The sequence below is a fragment of the Quercus robur genome, chromosome 6, assembly GCF_932294415.1.
Source record: "Quercus robur chromosome 6, dhQueRobu3.1, whole genome shotgun sequence".
NCBI classification, from domain to species: Eukaryota; Viridiplantae; Streptophyta; class Magnoliopsida; order Fagales; family Fagaceae; genus Quercus; species Quercus robur.
This window is the reverse complement of record NC_065539.1, coordinates 45,969,622-45,988,806: the sequence shown is the minus strand read 5'-3', so window position 1 is coordinate 45,988,806 and position 19,185 is coordinate 45,969,622. Positions and strand designations below refer to the sequence as shown.

Genomic DNA, 19,185 nt, shown 5'->3' with positions numbered 1-19,185 from the left:
TTTGTACAGTTTTTATGTTACCATTGGCATTGATATATTATGATTCAATATAACTAGTCGCTAACCCGTGCGATGCACGGGAAAGCTATTGTGTATAAAGATGTAAATTATTCTTTTTCTCTTCCTCTTTGATTGTACATTAGGATTCCAGTCTTATAGTTCCTATCCTTGATATGAAATATTAATCTTGATATGAAACATTAATTTACATAATGAAAAATAGAAATCAATCTTAAGTTTAAAATAAAATGAATAATTAAATCTTTAACATTCTCGATTATCCATAAAACGTATAAAACACAAGTTTAAAGAACTACTTAATCAATATTTCAAATAAATTGAAAAATTGAAAGACAACTTTAAAGTGTTTTTTGCTACAACTAAACTTACAAAGAATCAAACTAAAACCCTCAATTATGGGAAACTCAACTAAGGCCTTAATGGCTTAATGCCGCCTCATACTTGACATTATTACAAAATACACAAGCATTTATTTCAAGCCAAACGTAATAAACCACCGCAGACCTATCAATTTTTCTTATGGTGCTTTTCAAACTTCTGCCTTTCAACACTTTTAATTATACAAATATAATATTTATTAATAAAGTAAAGAAAAAAAAACAAAGATCAGAAACCTTTTATTTTGATTTTGGGTAGAAATAAACTCAAAGACCCATCCGCACGATTTAATTCTCCTTTTCTTTTGGTTACAGATAGATTGGTGCTCTTCCCAATCATTAAAAAAAAAATTTATTTCATGTCACAAAGGTGGAGAATTTATTGAACTTCTATATAAAGAGATTCATTTTAACCACAGAAAATTAATCATCATTCCAAAAATCTTTCTATATTAAACTTTCTCACTTTAAATATAGATTTGCAACACATGCAATAATTCTAAAATTGAAAATCCATCGTCAAATTGAAGTAGAAGCTGCCCATGAATCATATAATTGGTACCTTGAATGTTTAATCATGAACCTGGCTTTCTACCCTCCTTGTACTTGAAATGTACTTATATTTAACCATCAACATATATATTATATAATATACCTCTTGGGGAATTCTAGCCTTTTGCCCTCAGTTTTTTAAAAATTTAGCAATATGCCCCTATTTTGAAACTATATAGGGACATGCTCCTGTTTCGATACTCGATTACCTTAAAATTGAGTTTCAATGAAATACTCGATTCGTAGAAAATCGAGTTATGCCCAATCAAACTTAAAAAAAAAAAAAAAAAAAAATGCATGGAACTCGAGTTTATGGAAATCGAGTTCCAAAATGCCGCTATAGGGCTTTAAAACGTTACTATTGGGCTTAAAAATGCCACTATAGGGCTCCCTGAATATGGGGCAATCACACATAAAAAATAATTTGTAGGAAAACGCCGCTATAGGGATTTAAAATGTCACTACAGGGATTAAAAACGCCACTATAGGGCTCACTGAACCTGGTATGGGGCGATCATACTTATTAAAATTTTTTTTTGCAGGAAAACACCGCTATAGGGCTAAAACGTTACTATAGGGCTTAAAAACACCACTATAAGGCTCCCTGAATATGGGGCAATCACACTTATAAAAAAATTTGCAGGAAACGCCGTTATAGGGCTTTAAAACATCACTATAGGGCTTAAAAACGCCATTATAGGGCTCCCTGAATATGGGGCTATCACACTTATAAATTTTTTTTTGCATGGAACTCGATTTCCTGAAACTTGAGTTCCATGCAATTTTTTTTTTTTTAAAGTTTGATCGGGCATAACTCGATTTTCTACAAATTGAGTATTTAATTGAACTTAATTTTAAGGTAATCGAGTATTGAAACAGGGGCACGCCCCTATATAGTTTGCAAACAAGGGCATATTGCCAAATTATTATTATTATTTTTTTTTTTAAATTAAGGGTAAAATGCCAGAATCTCCATACCTCTTGTGTCTCTTATAAAAGAATCCCATATTAATTAACAACAGTAGATTAAGTTGATCAACTCTTTCTTAATCAATTGGGTCGAGAGGTGGATAGATTTGGACCTTACATTCATCGTCGCATCTGCAACCGTTGAAGCATCCCGGCCATTTCAAGTAGTAGCTTTTAAGGAATTAGAAAAAAGTAACTTGTAAGTACATATTATACAATCAAAAACTATACCAACGAACAAAACAGAGGACCATTAACCCCTCAAGCCTCACCAAAACATAGCAAAGCAAATGAAGTAGGACAAATACATAATAAATTATTACAAAGACCTTTTTTGCCTGAAAACTCATACTTCATTTAAAAAAAAAAAAACACAAAAACATAAAAACAACAACAATAACAAAGAAGCAGGACAGACGCAATGAAGAGAGCAACAATCACACAACTAAAACAGGCCAACATTGCTGGTTAACAAAACCTTTGTTAACATAGTTCGTAAAAGTTGGTAGCCTTTAATAGAACAATTTTCCTCCACCAACATGCAAACATGATATTGTAAATTCCATCAAAAGCAAATTCATCCACGCTAGCCCTTGGGATTCAAAAAATAGTAAATACATGTAAATAATTTAGTTATATATATATATATATATAGTCAAATGCGTATTATTTCAGGCCAAATGCTTAGAGGATTTGGTTCATAGGATACCTATTGGAAAGAACGAAGCAGAGGTTGCCTTAATTCAAAACTTGAATCAAGAATTGTTTTTTGAACGAATCAGAATTCAGATGAAAAATCTCAAATTCAAACCCAAATTTGCCTTCAAATATGGCCCCTATTGAACCAAAACCAATTATCACAAACCAAAATTTCATCAAAAAATTTCTCGAGATGCAAAAGTTTCCCTTTGTCAGCATGATCCAATGAAATCTATCTATTCTCACGATCTTTTCTATTCATATATTCTAAGGCAAATCATCTGACTTGGGTTAAAAGAGTCCTATCATGGTACTGCCTTTTTTTTTTTTTAAATTCGATTCATGTTGATGGGCTGGCCATTCTTTACAAAGGATATTGGTTTGAACGACAGGAGAAAGCTTGGAATGAAGGTAGAGAAGGGAAAAAGACTGGAGGCAGGGGAACATGTATGTAGAGAGAGGCATGGAGGAAATTGTGTGTTTGAAGAAGGAGATGGGATTGCGTGAAGAAGAAGAGAGGGAGTTTGATGAGTTTGTGTTACTGTGTTTGCGTTGAAGGGGGAGAGTGTTTTTTTAATCGGGTTTTGGTTTTGGGCAAAAGGAAATTTTTGGGTTTTAGGCTTTTGGCTATTTTTTTTTTAGCTGAAATTTTTGGGTGTTTTTTTTCTTTTTAATAATGCCAGGTTTTAGAAAAGTTTTTTTTTTTTTTTTTTAATATTGTGCTGACGTGGAAAACTGTGGGAGCTTCAGAGGTTTCAGTTTTATATATACATATATATATATATATATATATATAGATTACTATTTACTATCCATTTTAAAGATAATTATAACAACAATAAAGTAAATTTAAAACCCAAATAAACTTGATCTTTATTGTATGTTTCTTCAGCCAATATGAATATGTAGCCAACATGTCCGATTTTAGATGAGAAAATCAATTTTCTTATGGGCACCATTTTCATGTAAAAAAGAAAACTACCTACATTTTTGCTGAATCAAAATTCGAATCTCATGAAAATAAGATATCCTTCGATATAGTATATTTTTGGGTAAAAGAAAAGTACTATTGAGAGATTCCTATTCTACAAGTGGTGTAGGCTTGTAAGGATAACTAGCAAGGTGGCTGAGTTGTTGTATCCCGAGGGCAACACGCACCATGTTATTAGTCTACTACACTGGAAATAGGAATGGCAACGAGTTGGGTTCGGGTTGGGTTTCTTTATACCCGAACCTGCTCCACGGGCTTGTACTCGTTACTTGAACTCGGCACGTATAAAAAACGAGTTTTTTGTTTTTTTTTTTTTCAGGCCCCAAACCTACCCTGTCTAGCTAGGTCAGATTTGGGCAGAATCCGTGACCCAATAAAAGAAAAAGATGGAATTGAAGCCTATACCTTGGCCCAAGCAAAAAAAAATTCGTATTTTCTCATATTCAAATCTGAGTAGCAAGCACGATTTTCCGATGGAGGAGTCACTGATTAGGAAAAACTTGAACAAATAATTGCTAAAAAAAGAAAAAAAATATCCAAAAAATAGAGAAGAAAATTAATGCATGTGTTGAAAATAAAAAGTATAAGTGGTGTTTGGAGAAAAGGAAAATGTGAGAGAAAAGAATGGTGGAGGGCCGGCGGTGAGATCAAGCGATGGCCGATAGTGATAGAGATTGAGTTACAGTGGGAAAGGAAAGTGAGGGAAATGGGATGGGGCGGCTGAGTGAAATGAGAGGGCAAGGGTAGGGTTTATAAGTTTATATATATATATATATATATATATGGTTTTTTGGTAATTTTAGTTTTAATCGGGTTGGGGTCGGGTTCGGGTTCGATTTCAGGGCAGGTTTTACTAAAACCTGGACCTGTTTCGAGTTTTATTTTAAAAATTCAAACCCAACCCTATTGTTTTATGGGTTGGGTAAAACTCGTCCCCTTAGGGTTGAGTTGGGCCGAATACCCATAGGTCGGGTACTTTTTGCCATACCTAACCGGAAACCCCATAGACGATGGGTATCGTCTGAAGACAGTGACATGGTCCATGCCTTAACTCTACCATTGTTTTGTTATGTTTACTTCTAGATGCTGTAGTACAATTGCAATGTGGAACTAGAAATGTGGCGGCTAGTGCAACAACCAATAGCGCCAGAATATTTTCAATTCCCTCGAATCCTCTCAAGTTCTTCTCCAAACACTATTGAGTAATTGCAATCTAGTGGTTAACACTCCCCTTTCCAGCTGTAACGCCAATCTTCCTTCTGTGGAAAGCTTGGCCTCGCCCTTACAGTACGTCGGAAACATTGTTCTTGGGAGCGATTTTCAAATTGGTATTCGAGCAAGTGAAGAAGGAATGCAAGTTTCCTCACTGAACCTTGATTTTTCTAAGATTTTGATCTGGAAAGCAATGCAGTCATGATCCATGTTATTAAGAAAGACAGCCTCTAGAAACACTTACTTGGGTAGCTGTTGAGGGCCATTTGTGAGAATCCAAGTAGAAAGAAAGAAAGCCCAATAACAAGGGCAACAAAGAATTGACAAAGCAGACAGTAAAACCATTAGGCCCAAGCGGTAGGAATAATGGATCACAGGCCCAAGAAATAAACAAATGGGTCTTGAAGAGGCAAGTAGGCTCAAAGAAGCCCGGAAAGAAAGAAATAGCATCCCATGGGCAGTGTATGAGGTAGAAAAGCGAGAAAGGGCTGCTGCAGGCCCAAGATAATGCAAACTAAGAAAGTAAGGGGTTTATGGTAGGCTCATAAACCCCAAGGATGAGAATAAGGTTATTGGGCCAGGGAAGCCCAATGAAGTTAGTAAAAAGCCCATGGGAGTGTGGAATTAGCAAAAGGACCGAGGAAGCCCAAAGAAAGCAAACGGGCCAAAGATGCCCAAAGGAAAGTCAAAAGGGACATAGGAGCCCATAAATAAAAGCAAACCAGTGACCATGCCAAGCCACTAAGAGAAGGAATAAACGGCTGGCCTAAAAGAGGCCTAGCAGGATTAAGTTATTATGGCAGGAATAACAGTACGACATTGCAAGAAATAAAGGAAACCAAGGAATGGGCCAAAGAAATGTAAGACCCATCATCAGACAAAGCCCAGCTTTTGAATGGAGCGGGAAAAACAAAGAACAGCCCACATAAGAGGTCAAAAAACACGAACGGCGAGCCTCTAGACCACGGCAGACGAATGGGCAGTAGGCAAGTTTTGGACACATATGGAATGAAGGCACGTGCAAGGCTCAGGCACTACCAGCCTATACCCAGCCAATACAGAGCATGGTGAGGTCGGGGGGTTAGAAGATTAAAGGGCATGGTTTGGTGGTGGGGAGAGGGGAAAATTTATTTTTATGGTTCTGGCTCAGGCCCTTTCGGGGAGGTGTCCTGCTGGGATGGCTTACTACCCAAAAGAGGCAAGCTGAGTTGGAACCATTAGGTGCATGCCATGAGGGATAGAGAGAGAGAAATAACCCAGACCGTGGTAGGAAAGGGTGCCACGGCAGACTAGCAAACAAAATACACTTCCTTGTCTGGCGATGAGAGGACGACACACAGACGGAACAGTGATGGTCGGCCAGTACACCCAGACCAGACAAAGGGAGTTAAGGGTTAAAACAGTAAAATCAGGTCATGGCAGGCACTATAAAAGGAGGGTCTTGCCGTGAACAGAGGGGAGGAACGACGGAACTTGGAGAAGGAAATAGAAAACTTAAAAGAAATAGTAAAGAAAACAAAGTGAGAAGAAAGAAAGAAATAGTGAGAATTAGAAAGGTGGGCATGCACTGGTAGATTAATCCCTTTTCTCCCTCATGAAATCCGGCCCTCTGTAAAAAAAAAAAACTCGAAAGCACCTACGCAGAAAACCATTCAGGCCCGTTTCCCTCAGGGCTGTTAATCTCTATGGCAGGACTCTTTCCTGAGAGATTGACTGCTTTGAGGAGGGACATTCTCCCTTTTGTGGTTCTGCTCCCGCGGATTGAATTTCCGGTCGAATTCCTCTAGTATTCCGATTAACCCATGATTATAAACATTTGATGTTCTCTGATATTCTTTTCCATCTCTTCCGTAAAAAGAAAACAAATAGTATTGTTATTGTAATTGATGTTAAGGGCTATTTGGTCAATTCCCCATTAAAGTGGCTAGATATTTTCTGTTTATTTTATTATTACTATGTTTGCCTACCACAATTTGTCTGAAACAGTTTTGCCTGCCGTGAACATGTCCATGGCAGATTTGGCCTAGTTTGCGCACAAGCCGGACCAACTTAAGCTGAAGCTGGGCCGGTCCCGACTCTCTTATCCAGAAAACTTAGGCTTAGTGTAGCAGGAGGCAGTCCAACACCACTAGCACAGCCCACCATCTTACAGTAGCCTATAAGAGTTGGGAGGTTTGTAGCAAGCAAAGTCTAGTAAATAAATGGGAACTTCTCTTTTGTATACAAGATATAGGACAACTAGTCCTGCAACTACTACCATCACAAAATGGTGCAGGGTGTTCCAGATAATTAGATCATGGAGGCTAGGAATGATGAGCCTTAGGGTCATTGTTGCCATGGATGGAGGTATAGATTTGTTTTTGGTCTTGACAGAATTGAATTAATTTAAGTTTGTTTGGCATGCATTGCGTTGCATTGATTGGCATATGGGTTTTAAGGTTGAGGAGGTATGGGGTATGAATATTGGAGATAGAGCATGACACATGAGGAGAAAGAAAAAGGCTTGAGGAAAATTGAAAGAGAGGAAAATGTATAGGGCATTGAACAACCTTTTGGTGCTTGTTTCGGGAATCAAGTTGTGCATGCAATGGTCTATTTCTTTCCTAATGTGGTTTCTTTGCTAAATGATGGTGGCCAAATTATCTTAACAAACACTCATCCCAATTCCATTTTTGTGCAAATGTGTGACAATTATTAGTGATCACACATAATCTATGAGTTGAGTTTATATATCTTTATGGTTTTGTAAATATGTGGGCACAAGTATATATATGCTTATGGGCTGAATTTGGAATTATGTTGTAACGAAATGGACCCCTAATTTAATTGCTTTCATCAAGGCCTGGAGCAAGCACTTCCAGAAATTCTCAAAGGCCTGAGCCAAATTAAGGCCTAAAAGGTAGGGGTTGGTTTATTTTGGGGCATTTTCAATCTAAACCAACCTTGTTCGATTAAAAAATTTCCAATCCCAACCAATCAATTATCATGAAAATAACCAGACCAAACCAACCCATAGGTGAGATTGGATTGAGTTAAACTTCCTATGTTTTCCAAAAAAAAAAAAGAAAAAAATTATACTTCCCATAATTTAAAAAAAAAAAAAAAAATTCTCAGGTGCGTCAAACTAATAATAAGTAACACGTTTTCATCTAAATTTCTAATTCATCAAACTAGCAAAATAGGAATTACAAGTACTTACTTTTTTCTTCCTCCATCGTCATCCATGAACTTTTTGTATGTCATTCATGGAAGGCAATTGCCAACCCTACAAAACGTCTATGGGAACCCGTATGTCCACATCCCTAGGAACCTTATGTTACATCATTCTTCTTTGATCTAGCATAATATGTAATATTGTTTTTGTAAAATTGCGATTTCCAACTAACTTGTGTTGGCTTTAATTCTGTGCCAAATTTGATTGTAATTTCTTCAATCATTTTCCTTGTATGTAGGTGGGTTTATTTGTAAGAGATGAGTGTGAGAGATCGGTGAAGAATCAAGCTTCAAAAGATGAATTAGTACAATTCGCGACTCGTTCGCGAGTAGCTCACAAGAAGCAACTCGTGAAAAGGCCAAGTGTGAAGCACATGATTGGAAGCTGAAGAGTCATGCCAGGCTATCAAGTTCGCGAGTGTTTCGTGAGAAGGGCCATCCCGCGAAGTTCCCAAGAAACATTCTGTTTGGCAAAAAGTTAATTTGCTTTACCAAATTCTTTACCCACACTATAAATACCCTCATTACCCACGGATTGTAATGAGTGATTTTTAGAGAGAAAACCCTAGAAAATACACTTGAGAGTTAGAGATTGTTATACTCATAATCATCTACACATTTTCTTGTTGTTTTCCTCAACTCCTACCTCTCCATCTCTAAATCCTTGAGAGGTTGTTAGCCCAAACACTTACCACACCCATTCTGAGTGTTAAGTGAGATTTTGGTGTTGCTAGGAAGTATTGGAAGGAGCCATTTAGTGGTGGATGCAATCGGGCTGAATTGCAAGATCCAGAAAACTAGAGAAGACAAGACTTCGAGAAGTCCGTTGGTAGCAGATGCTTGATGGGCTCAAGTACATGGGGTAGACTAGGCTTGGAGGGTCTTTTGTTATTAATGTGCTCAACTTTATTCTCTAGTGGATCGATTTCGACTAGGAAGGTTGCGGAGAGGTCTTTCACCAAGTTCTTCGGTTTCCTCTTCGATAACACATCTTGACATTATCTTGTGTTTGCATCTCTCTTCCCTACTCTTTAAGCTTTCTTTTTATTGTTGAATATCGCTTAGGGTAGTGTTATCGGTTCATTGCGCTTATTTACTCTTGTTCCGTACTTAGTTAAAGTTAAAGTTAAAGTAATCTAGCCGTATTTTTTATTTGGCGGTCTGAACAAGCTCTTGTGTTTTAGCATAAATCTGAACTTTCAATTTTGTTGGGTATTTTTTTGAAGATAATTTGGATGGGCATTTGTGGGCTTGCCTTGTGTGATAAATACAGTGTAGACTCTAAGAACACACATCTTGTTCCTACTCCAACTATGAAAGGCACTTTAATAATCTTGCCATATCATTAATTAGTTCTAATATTACTAGTTGGGGAGAGAAGACTTTGAGAATACTCTAGTTGAAACCATAATGTAACATATAGGATACTACTTAACCGAAAAATTATTATCTCCCCAAAAAATTTCACATAAATTATGAAATTCTCAGATTGTGTGGATTGGATTGAATGAGTTTGTGTTGCATGAGCATATGCAATATTGATCAAAGAAAAAAAAACCTTTGACTAAATTAATGTAATTTGAGAATCTTAAATGATCGCAATCTGGATTCATATGTGGCTAAAAATTTTAAAGTATTAATGCTCAAAGTCACATCTAGCTGTAATTCTTTTGCTGGGTCCAAAGCAATAAAGTATTATGTATGTAATTCAACAAAGTAATAAATAAATTGGTTTGGGTAATGAAATATTCATTATTATATATGTTGTGAGATTAAAAATCTATTTTAGGAAAGTTTTGACACCACTTTTGTGAGAAATGAAAAAAAGTTGTCAAAATATTAATTGTTTTTTTTTCCTATAAAAACTTTCTTTAAATGGATTACTAACCAATGCTCTAAGGGCATTCGTTAGCATTTCTCACTCTCTTAACTAATCAAGATTACATGTGTTTCCTCGGATTATATCTGGTTTACTTGTTAAATATTGCTCCTTGCCTATTTCGTAAGGCCATTGACAATAGCCCATTTTGAATCCATAGCAGCATGTAAGCGGTTTTACTTATTTACACTGTGAGTTAGATTTTATAAATTTTTTTAAGTTCATCAAATTCAAAATGAACATGTCCACACTAGCATTGATCTCTTCATGCAGTAGTATTTCTTAGCCAATGCAAATCTGTGACTGTCTGCATGCATATTCCACAACGAATGTCCGCAACAAAAAGCAACTTCATGTGGCTAGAGTATGTGATTACAGAAAAGAGTTGAAAAACCAGTTTTATGACTTTTGGAAGTGGTGGAGTTATCAATGACCACGTAAGAAACCAATTAATTTGATCTGTGTACATCTAGCTATGAGCCTCAAATAGAGTTAGAGCTCCAATATTGCTCCAAAAAGGCAATTAAGGGCAGTACAGAACGAGAATTTTTTCAGGGAGTCAGAGATTAAAAAAAGAAAGAAAAAAAAGATCACAAATTTTTTTCAAACAAACCGATCTGAAGGAATCCCCTCTAATCCACTAGCAATTTTTTTTTGGTTATATTTGATTTTTCAAATCCATTCCCTCAAGGCCTTCTTCAATACTTTCATTCATGACTTCTTATATTCTTCCAATTACATTTTGTACAACTCTTCCTCTCCTCATTTTCACACTTATTCTCCCCCTCTTCTTTTGGACCCAAGCAATATTCTTCCAACAGTTCTTTCTCTTCCATCTTATTTTTCATATAAATTTTTCATGGAAAATGTTTGGCACCAAACATATTAATTTGGAGCTATTTTGCTCTAACTTATTATATGACGGTTAAAGAGACCATTCATGTGTAGTTTTTGTCACATGCTCTTTTAATATATTATGTGGCTTGTTTAAGTAATACACATAGATAGTCTTATAAATTGTCACATAATAAGTTGAAAAAGGTATCTCCAATCAAGTTTGGAACTAAACTTTTCCCACTTTTCATTACTCTTTTTTGCCCCATTTATATGTCATAAACTCCATTTCTTTAACATTTTAATTGTTTTGGTAGTTTTTTTTAATTGTCTCTAATATTTTATTATTGATCTAATTGTTGCATCACATTTTCTATAAATTTTCTTTTCATTCATCTCATTATGATTTGATAACATAAATAGCAACTGTTGGAAATGTCTAATATAAATTTGATAAAATCCAAAAACTAAAAAAATTGATTAAAGAATAGTATTTTCATTTTGACTCTATCAAAACTCACAACATTATGTTTTACTCACCAAAACTACAAAAAGAGAAAGAGATCATTTTTATATTATAATCTATTCCTCGTTCTTTTCACTGCATCAGCACCAAAACATACAAACATAATTAGCCTTCACTTTCTTAATTTTTCCAAATTCTTATTCTAATAGTTGAAATTGGTAAATTAACTATATAAGAAAAAAGAATACAAAAAAATGGCATATTTTCAAACTCAAAAATTTAAGCCTTTTGTATTTTTTTTTTTTTTTTTGATAATGATTAATTTGAAATCTTCCTTTCATAAAATTAATTCCACAAAGAGAGGGCATGCTTATAGGAACGGAAGTCAGAGCTTTTGTCTAACCCATATGTATGGTAGTGTTGAGGTCCTTGAGGCATTGGTGGTCCTAGATGAGTTGATACCTTCAATATAGAAACACTACATATGGGCAAGTTGGCTATTTATATTTTCTGGGCCTCTTGGGACCAATTTAACTTTTGAGAGGAAGTTACTTACAAGGCTCCAAAGTATAGGCTACATACTTTGAATATAAACCCCATTCAAAAAAAAAAAAAAAAAAAAAAAAATCTTAGGGGCTGGTAAGGCCATGGCATCACTTGGTCTCTAGATTAGATTCAAATCTTTGATCCTAAATTGTTGTCAACATGTTTTATATCAATGTATATACTACTTTGTTGTTATTATTTTCTTATTTTTACATTTAAATAAATTAGTGGGTAATACAATGTAAAGCCCTTGATGTACGAGGGCAAATATAATTAGTTGATTATATTGAGATATTAACGTACTTCTTCAACCCGTTCAATGGGGTGGATCCCAAGGTTACGTCTCTTGTGTTAGGTTCTAAATGTTTAGAACAATTGGCAAATCGTGAACACAAACTTATCTAGATATAGATCTTAGAGTCTATAGGTTTTATTAGACAATGCTCAATGTGATTCAAGTCAAGATTCAAGAACATACAAGTTGCAGGAAGAAGATTTCATAATATGTCTGGTTCGACTGATCGAAAGACAGGCTCGACTGATCGAAAGTCGTATTTGCAGAATTTTAATTAAGCCCAAACAGCAGTTCAAGCCCATTTAGGATTAGGGTTTCTAATCTACTTCTCCCAATATATAAAGGAAACTCTAAGCACGTTTTTATGTGGCTTTTCAGAGAGAAAAGAGTGTGCCTCTTTTGTATTTAGGGTTTTGAGAGTTTTTTAGAGAGATTAGAGTGCATCTTGTGCCTCTTTTGTAGATCTAGGGTTTTGTACCCAAAAGCTCTCTTATGTCTTCTACCGGTGCTATTCCTTGTGGAATCTCAAGATCTGGTATTGTAGAAGTTGCTGTCTTCTCTTGTCATCAAAGGTGTTGATGATCTAAATCTTCAAGGGTGGTCTTGGATTCACAAACAGGAGAGTTTGTGTTGCTAAACCTTTGAGTGGGATCTCAAAGTCACAAATGGGGGTGTTTGTGTTTTGCAAAGGCCAAAGAAAGAAGGAGTCTGTGGATTCGGAGCTTACACGTGGTCGTGTCAATAAGTTCTACTGGTTGGTAGCAATAAGAAGTCGAGCGTGGAGGCTTGTAAGTCTTATTGTATGAACTTCGATTCTTTCTAGTGGATTTGCTTTTTACCTTGAGGATAACTAGGTTAAATCCTCCCCAGGTTTTTTACCGGTTTGGTTTTCCTGGGTGATCATATCATTGTCTTATTTATTTTCCGCTGCTATGCATGATATGATTGTTTGATTGTGATAATCTAGACTTGGAATTTGGACTAAGTAACAACTTGGCTAATTAACTAGGTTAATCCAATTGTGTTTTAAGGGGTCTAAAAACTAATATCTTGCAATCAAATATTTTATATTCTAGATAGTTCGTTTTTATTTGAAACTATTTTTAATTATAAATGTTTACAAGAAAATATCAATTTTAATATAAAAACTTATGAAATAGAGATAAATTTGTTATTTGAATCTCAAATAGGATTTTTTGATAAATTTTTACTCATCATAAAAAATATAGCACAAGATTTTATTGAAATTCTCACACGTCGACAAAAAATTCATAAAAAATATATATTTTTATTCACTTATTATATATAATTAAAGATAATAAAATAATATTAACAAACGCCCACATAACATTTTGTCTTTAATTGCATTAGATGGCTCAATATATAAATATATTTGTTATATTAGTTAATATAGAATTTCAAGTGACTCACTATTATTATGAAGGTTGGGATAATATAAATATATATATATATATATATATTTATATATATATGTAATTTGTAATTAATTTGTGCATAACATGAACATGAACTAATGAACATGCTACCAATTTAAATATGAAAGAAAGAAAGAAATTCCGCTTAAATTTATTGCACTAAGCCTCAAACTATATGAAGCTGCCTGCTAGTAGGTGTAACCCCACAAAGTTCGAATCCATGGTGAAGGTGAACTTCATGTCATACAACATGAGAGTTATTATCTCTCTTGACTTGCACAGAGAGCTCTAGCTTCATGATTTATGTCAGAAAAATCGGCTGCAACTTGGCCACACTTATCCTATAAAATGGTTGAATGGCCGGCATTTCTACTGCAAGCCAGTTTCGACTATCGATAGAGCAATACACTGTGATTGAGAAATGGCCTTGAAATTAGTTCTCTTTGTTACCGTAATCGTTGCTGCATTGGCACTTCCAATAGCTAAAGGCACTAATGTTGTGGTTGAGGTCCAGCCGTCTTTTGTGCCTTGCAGTTTAGGTGCAAATGTTACTGCCACCCCACCTTTCCCAAGTAAGTTTGCTCATAATTTGTTACAGTTAGTCCAATGCACCATGACTACACACATAAGTCTCAGCTAATAAGGTACTTCAATCTCACCATTGTTTTGTTATGTTTACTTCTAGATGCTCAAGTACAACTATGGTGTGGAGCTAGAAAAGTGGTTGCTAGTACAACAACCAATGCCAGTGGAGTATTTTCATTTTCCTTGGATTCTACACGACTTTCTCTCTTACCAACAGTACCCTTGAATCTTTGCAATCTAGTGGTTACAACACCCCTCTCCACCTGTAACTCCACGCTTCCTCCTGTGGGAATCTTGGAATCGCGCATACAGTTCATTAGAAGCAGTGTTTTGGGGCTTCGTATTGTTCTCACTTTTGGGCCAGTTGGGTTCCGTTACAGTTCCTCAACTTGAGGAATAGAAGAGTATTTACATGAATAAGGTCAATTGAACCAATGATATAGTATTTTACTTTCCAACTCTTTAATAATGTTATGAAGATTGTCATCCAATCTGCAATCTCCTTTCCTAATGAAGGAGTACTCCTGTTGCTATATATAATTAATAAAGCCTTTAATGTCCTTCAAATGAATATGGACTTGGTTGTGGATTTCATTTGGCTTGTATATGATAATCAAGGCTATGTTAATTGGCAAAAAGCCTTTTTGATGGTGTTCATTTTGGTATTATTGTATGAAGGAAGTAAAAGTTTAATTTCAAAACTTATTTTAACCGGAAAGAATTATAGCGTTTAGAATATTTGGTAAACTACGGGGTTAAGTGTTGGAATATTTTTATAAAAATGATAATATTTTATATTTATTATTATTTTAAACTATTTGTTATGAGTTGGCTGCCTAGCAAACGTTAGTGGCTAACGTTTTTCTATTATTCAATCTTAATTCATTGCTTTAAACCATCATCTTTAATTGGTTGAGTTTGTACACTTTTTATGTTACCGTTGGCATTGATATATTATGATTCAATATAATTACTATTTACTGTCCATTTTAAAGATAATTATAACAACAATAAAGTAAATTTAAAACCCAAATAAACTTGATCTTTATTGTATGTTTCTTTAGCCAATATGAATATGCAGCCAACATGTCCAATTTTAGATGAGAAAATCAATTTTCTTGTGGGCACCATTTTCATGTAAAAAAGAAAACTTCCTACATTTTTGCTGAATCAAAATTCGAATCTCATGAAAATATGATATCCTTCGATATACTATATTTTTGGGTAAAAGAAAAGCTATTCTACAAGCGGTGTAGGCTTGTAAGGATCATCAGCAAGGTGGTTGAGTTGTTGTATCGTGAGGGCGGCATGCACAATGTTATTAGTCTACTACACTGGAAATGGGAATGAGAACGGGTTGGGTTCGGGCTAGGTTTCTTTATACCCGAACCCGCTCCGCGGGCTTGTACTCATTACCTGAACTTGGCTAGTTTAATAAACGAGTTTTTTTTGTTAGGACATATGTGTTTCACTTGTTAGGAACATATGTCACTACTTTATGTAATTGGCTTATCCTTTGACAAAACGCACTTTACTTGTATTTTTGTAGATTTAGGATGTGTTTAAATACTTCAAGAAGCCATTTTTCAAGATCAAGTGTTGAAGCCTTCAAGTCTGTCCAAGAAAAGAAGTTGATAGTGCAAATTCATTAAAGCTCGACAGCTACATCTATCGAGCTTAAGAAAGCTGTTCAAAAACTGGTGTGCTCGACAGCTGCTCGATAGCTACTCGACACCTCCTATCTGTCAAGGTTTAAGAATTTCAGAATTCAAATATGATTTTCTTGGGATCCGTGAATATGTCTTTGGGCTTTCTTTTCTCCTAACCCTAGACATATAAAAGGATTTTTTTAAGGGCCGTCAAACAGTTCACAAGTTGCACAAGCATTGGGCAAATTCTGTTCAAGCAAATTGTGACCAGAGACAAAGTTCTTGCCCTAGTTCATCTCTTTCTCTTGAAGAAGTTTTTGTGTATGTGCACCGTAGGGTTTTGTGACCAAGTATCTTCTTGATCTTCATTGTGTGGATGAATTGAAGAACTTTGCAACTAACAACCTTCTTAGTTGGTGATTGAAGTCGCGTACTGGGATCTGCGCAATTGGTTAGTCACGTACTTGGGAGTCATGCATCAGAAAGGGGAATTGTCACTACAGGACAAGTCCAATTGGGTATTGGGGTAAAGGTTGAACTGTAGGTTGGTAAGGTATTTGGGATTCCTTTACTTGTAACTGCTTGTTGTGATAATAGTGGAGTTTCAGGAGTGGTGACTTGAAAATCACTTGGTGGGGTTTTTGCCGTTAGGTTTTCCCCATTCGTAAATAAATCACTGTGTTATTTATTTTTCCACTGCATAATTAGTTTATTGGTGATTTGTTTGTGCTACCATGTTTTCTCATGATAAATTGATTAATTAATAACTTGGATAATTAATTAATTAATTTTTATCACAAGGGGTCATTTAGTTTATGGCCTATCAAGTGGTATCAGAGCAAGAACACTTTGATTAGGGTTTAATCAGAGCAAGAAGGGCCATCCCGCGAAGTTCCCAAGAAACATTTTGTTCGGCAAAAAGTTAAGTTGCTTTACCAAATTCTTTACCCACACTATAAATATCCACATTACCCACAGATTGTAATGAGTGATTTTTAGAGAGAAAACCCTAGCAAATACACTTGAGAGTTAGAGATTGTTATGCCCACAATTATCTGCACATTTTCTTGTTGTTTTCCTCAACTTCTACCTCTCCATCTCTAGATCGTTGAGAGGTTGTTAGCCCAAACACTTACCACACTCATTCTGAGTGTTAAGTGAGATTTTGGTGTTGCTAGGAAGAATTAGAAGGAGCCATTTAGTGGTCGATGCAATCGGGCTGAATTGTAAGATCCGGAAAGCTGGAGAAGACAAGACTCCGAGAAGTTCGTTGGTAGCAAAAGCTTGATGGGCTCAAGTACATGGGGAAGACTAGGCTTGGAGGGTCTTTTGTTATTCATGTGCTCAACTTTATTCACTAATAGATCGATTTCGACTAGGAAGGTCGCGGAGAGGTTTTTTGTCAAGTTCTTCGGTTTCCTCTTCAATAATACGTCTTGGCGTTATCTTATTTTTGCATCTCTCTTCTCTACTCTTTAAGCTTTCTTTTTATTGTTGAATATGGCTTAGGGTAGTGTTATCGTTTCATTGCACTTATTTACTCTTGTTCCATAATTAGTTTAAGTTAGAGTAAAAGTAATCTAGCCGTATTTTTTATTTGGGGGTCTGGACAGGCTCTTGTGTTTTAGAATAAATCTGAACTTTCAATTTTGTTGGGTATTTTTTTGAAGATAATTTGGATGGGCTTTTGTGGGCATGCCTTGTGTGATAAATACTGTGTAGACTCTAAGAACACGCATCTTGTTCCTACTCCAACTATGAATGGCACTTCAATAATCTTGCCATATCATTAATTAGTTCTAATATCACTAGTTGGGGGGAGAAGACTTTGAGAATAGTCTAGTTGAAACCTTAATGTAACATATAGGATACTACTTAACCAAAAAATTATTATCTCCCCAAAAAATTTCACATAAATTATGAAAGTCTCAGATTGTGTGGGTTGGATTGAATGAGTTTGTGTTGCGTTAGCATATGCAATATTGATCAAAGAAAAAAAAATGCTCAAATTTTGCTTAAATGATTGCAATCTGGATTCATATGTGGCTAAAAATTTTAAAGTATCAATGCTCAAAGTCACTTCTAGCTGTAATTCTTTTTCTAGGGCCCAAAGTAATAAAGAATTATGTATGTAATTCAACAAAGTAACAAATAAATTGGTTTGGGTAATGAAATATTCATTATTATAAATGTTGTGAGATTAAGTGTGGAATTGAATATGTTTGTATATGGACCATAATAAATGATGTACATATAAAGATGGATTGGGAATTAGTGTAAAAATTATAAATGTGTTTACTTTGTTAAATATTAAATAATACTCTTAGAGTCATGCGAACGAGTGCCCCTAGTGCGTTGGTTAACAATCTATTTTAGAAAAGTTTTGACACCACTTTTATGGGAAATGAAAAAAGTTGTTAAAATATTAATTGTTCTTTTTTTCCCCATACAGAAGAAAGAGTTCTTGCTGCGTTTCTTGTACGCCTTTGGGTTCTGTAACCAAGCAAAATCTCTTGCATCAACATTGAGGATCTTATTGGTGTTTCCATGTGAAGCTGCTGCAAATCAACTACAACAATCAAAGGGTTGCTGTGGAGTTAGTCATGTACTGGGATTTGTGCAAAGGAGTAAGTTGCGTACTGGAATCCGCACATCAGATTGGTTAGTCACGTACTTGGGAGTCATGCATCTGAAAAGGGAACTGTCACTACAGAACAAGTCCAATTGGGTATTGGGGTAAGGATTCAACTGTAGGTTGGTAAGGTACTTACGATTCCTTTACTTGTAACCGATTGTTGTGATAATAGTGGAGTTTCGGGAGTAGTAACCTGAAAATCACCCGGTGGGGTTTTTCCCGTTAGGTTTTCCCCATTCGTAAACAAATTACTGTGTTATTTATTTTTTGCTACATAATTAGTTTATTAGTGATTTGTTTGTGCTACCACATTTTTGCATGATAAATTGATTAATTAATAACTTGGCTAATTAATTAATTAATTTCTATCACAAGGGGTCATTCAGTTTGTGGCCTATCACATACCAATGCAAATCTGTGACTGTCTGCATGCATATTCCACAACGAATGTCCGCAACAAGAAGCAACTTCATGTGGCTAGAGCATGAGATCACAGAAAAGAGTTGAAAAAACAAGTTTTACGACTTTTGGAAGTGGTGGAGTTATCAATGACCATGTAAGAAACCAATTAATTTGATCTGGGTACATCTAGCAATGAGCCTCAAATAGAGTTAGAGCTCCAATATTGCCCCAAAAAGGCAATTAAGGGCAGTATAGAACGAGAATTTTTTCAGGGAGGCGAAGATTAAAAAAAGAAAGAAAAAAGGATCACCAAATTTTTTCAAACGAACCGTTCTGAAGGAATCTCCTATAATCCACTAGCAACTTTTTTTTTTTTTTTTGTTATATTTGATTTTTCAAATCCATTCCCTCAAGGCCTTCTTCA

At 35.4% G+C, this 19,185-nt stretch overlaps 1 protein-coding gene across 26 annotated transcripts in view; it reads left to right on the top strand.

Moving 5' to 3' along the window:
* Positions 1-19,185, top strand: part of LOC126689032 (phylloplanin-like) — a 136,321-nt gene that overhangs the window by 1,146 nt on the left and 115,990 nt on the right. For 6 of the 26 annotated variants that reach the window (XR_007644403.1, XR_007644405.1, XR_007644409.1 and 3 more), the window contains exons 2-3: positions 13,999-14,062; positions 14,176-14,496. The exons of 10 other annotated variants lie outside the window; for them this stretch is intronic. Coding sequence is in view for 9 of the 16 variants with exons in the window: in XM_050384043.1 (XP_050240000.1) it covers positions 13,912-14,062; positions 14,176-14,338 (314 nt within the window). In the remaining 7 variants the exon portion in view is untranslated. Of the gene's footprint in view, positions 1-13,867; positions 14,063-14,175; positions 14,497-19,185 lie in introns of those variants that run through there. 10 more of the 26 variants (XM_050384043.1, XM_050384046.1, XM_050384036.1 and 7 more) reach the window with 5 other exon arrangements.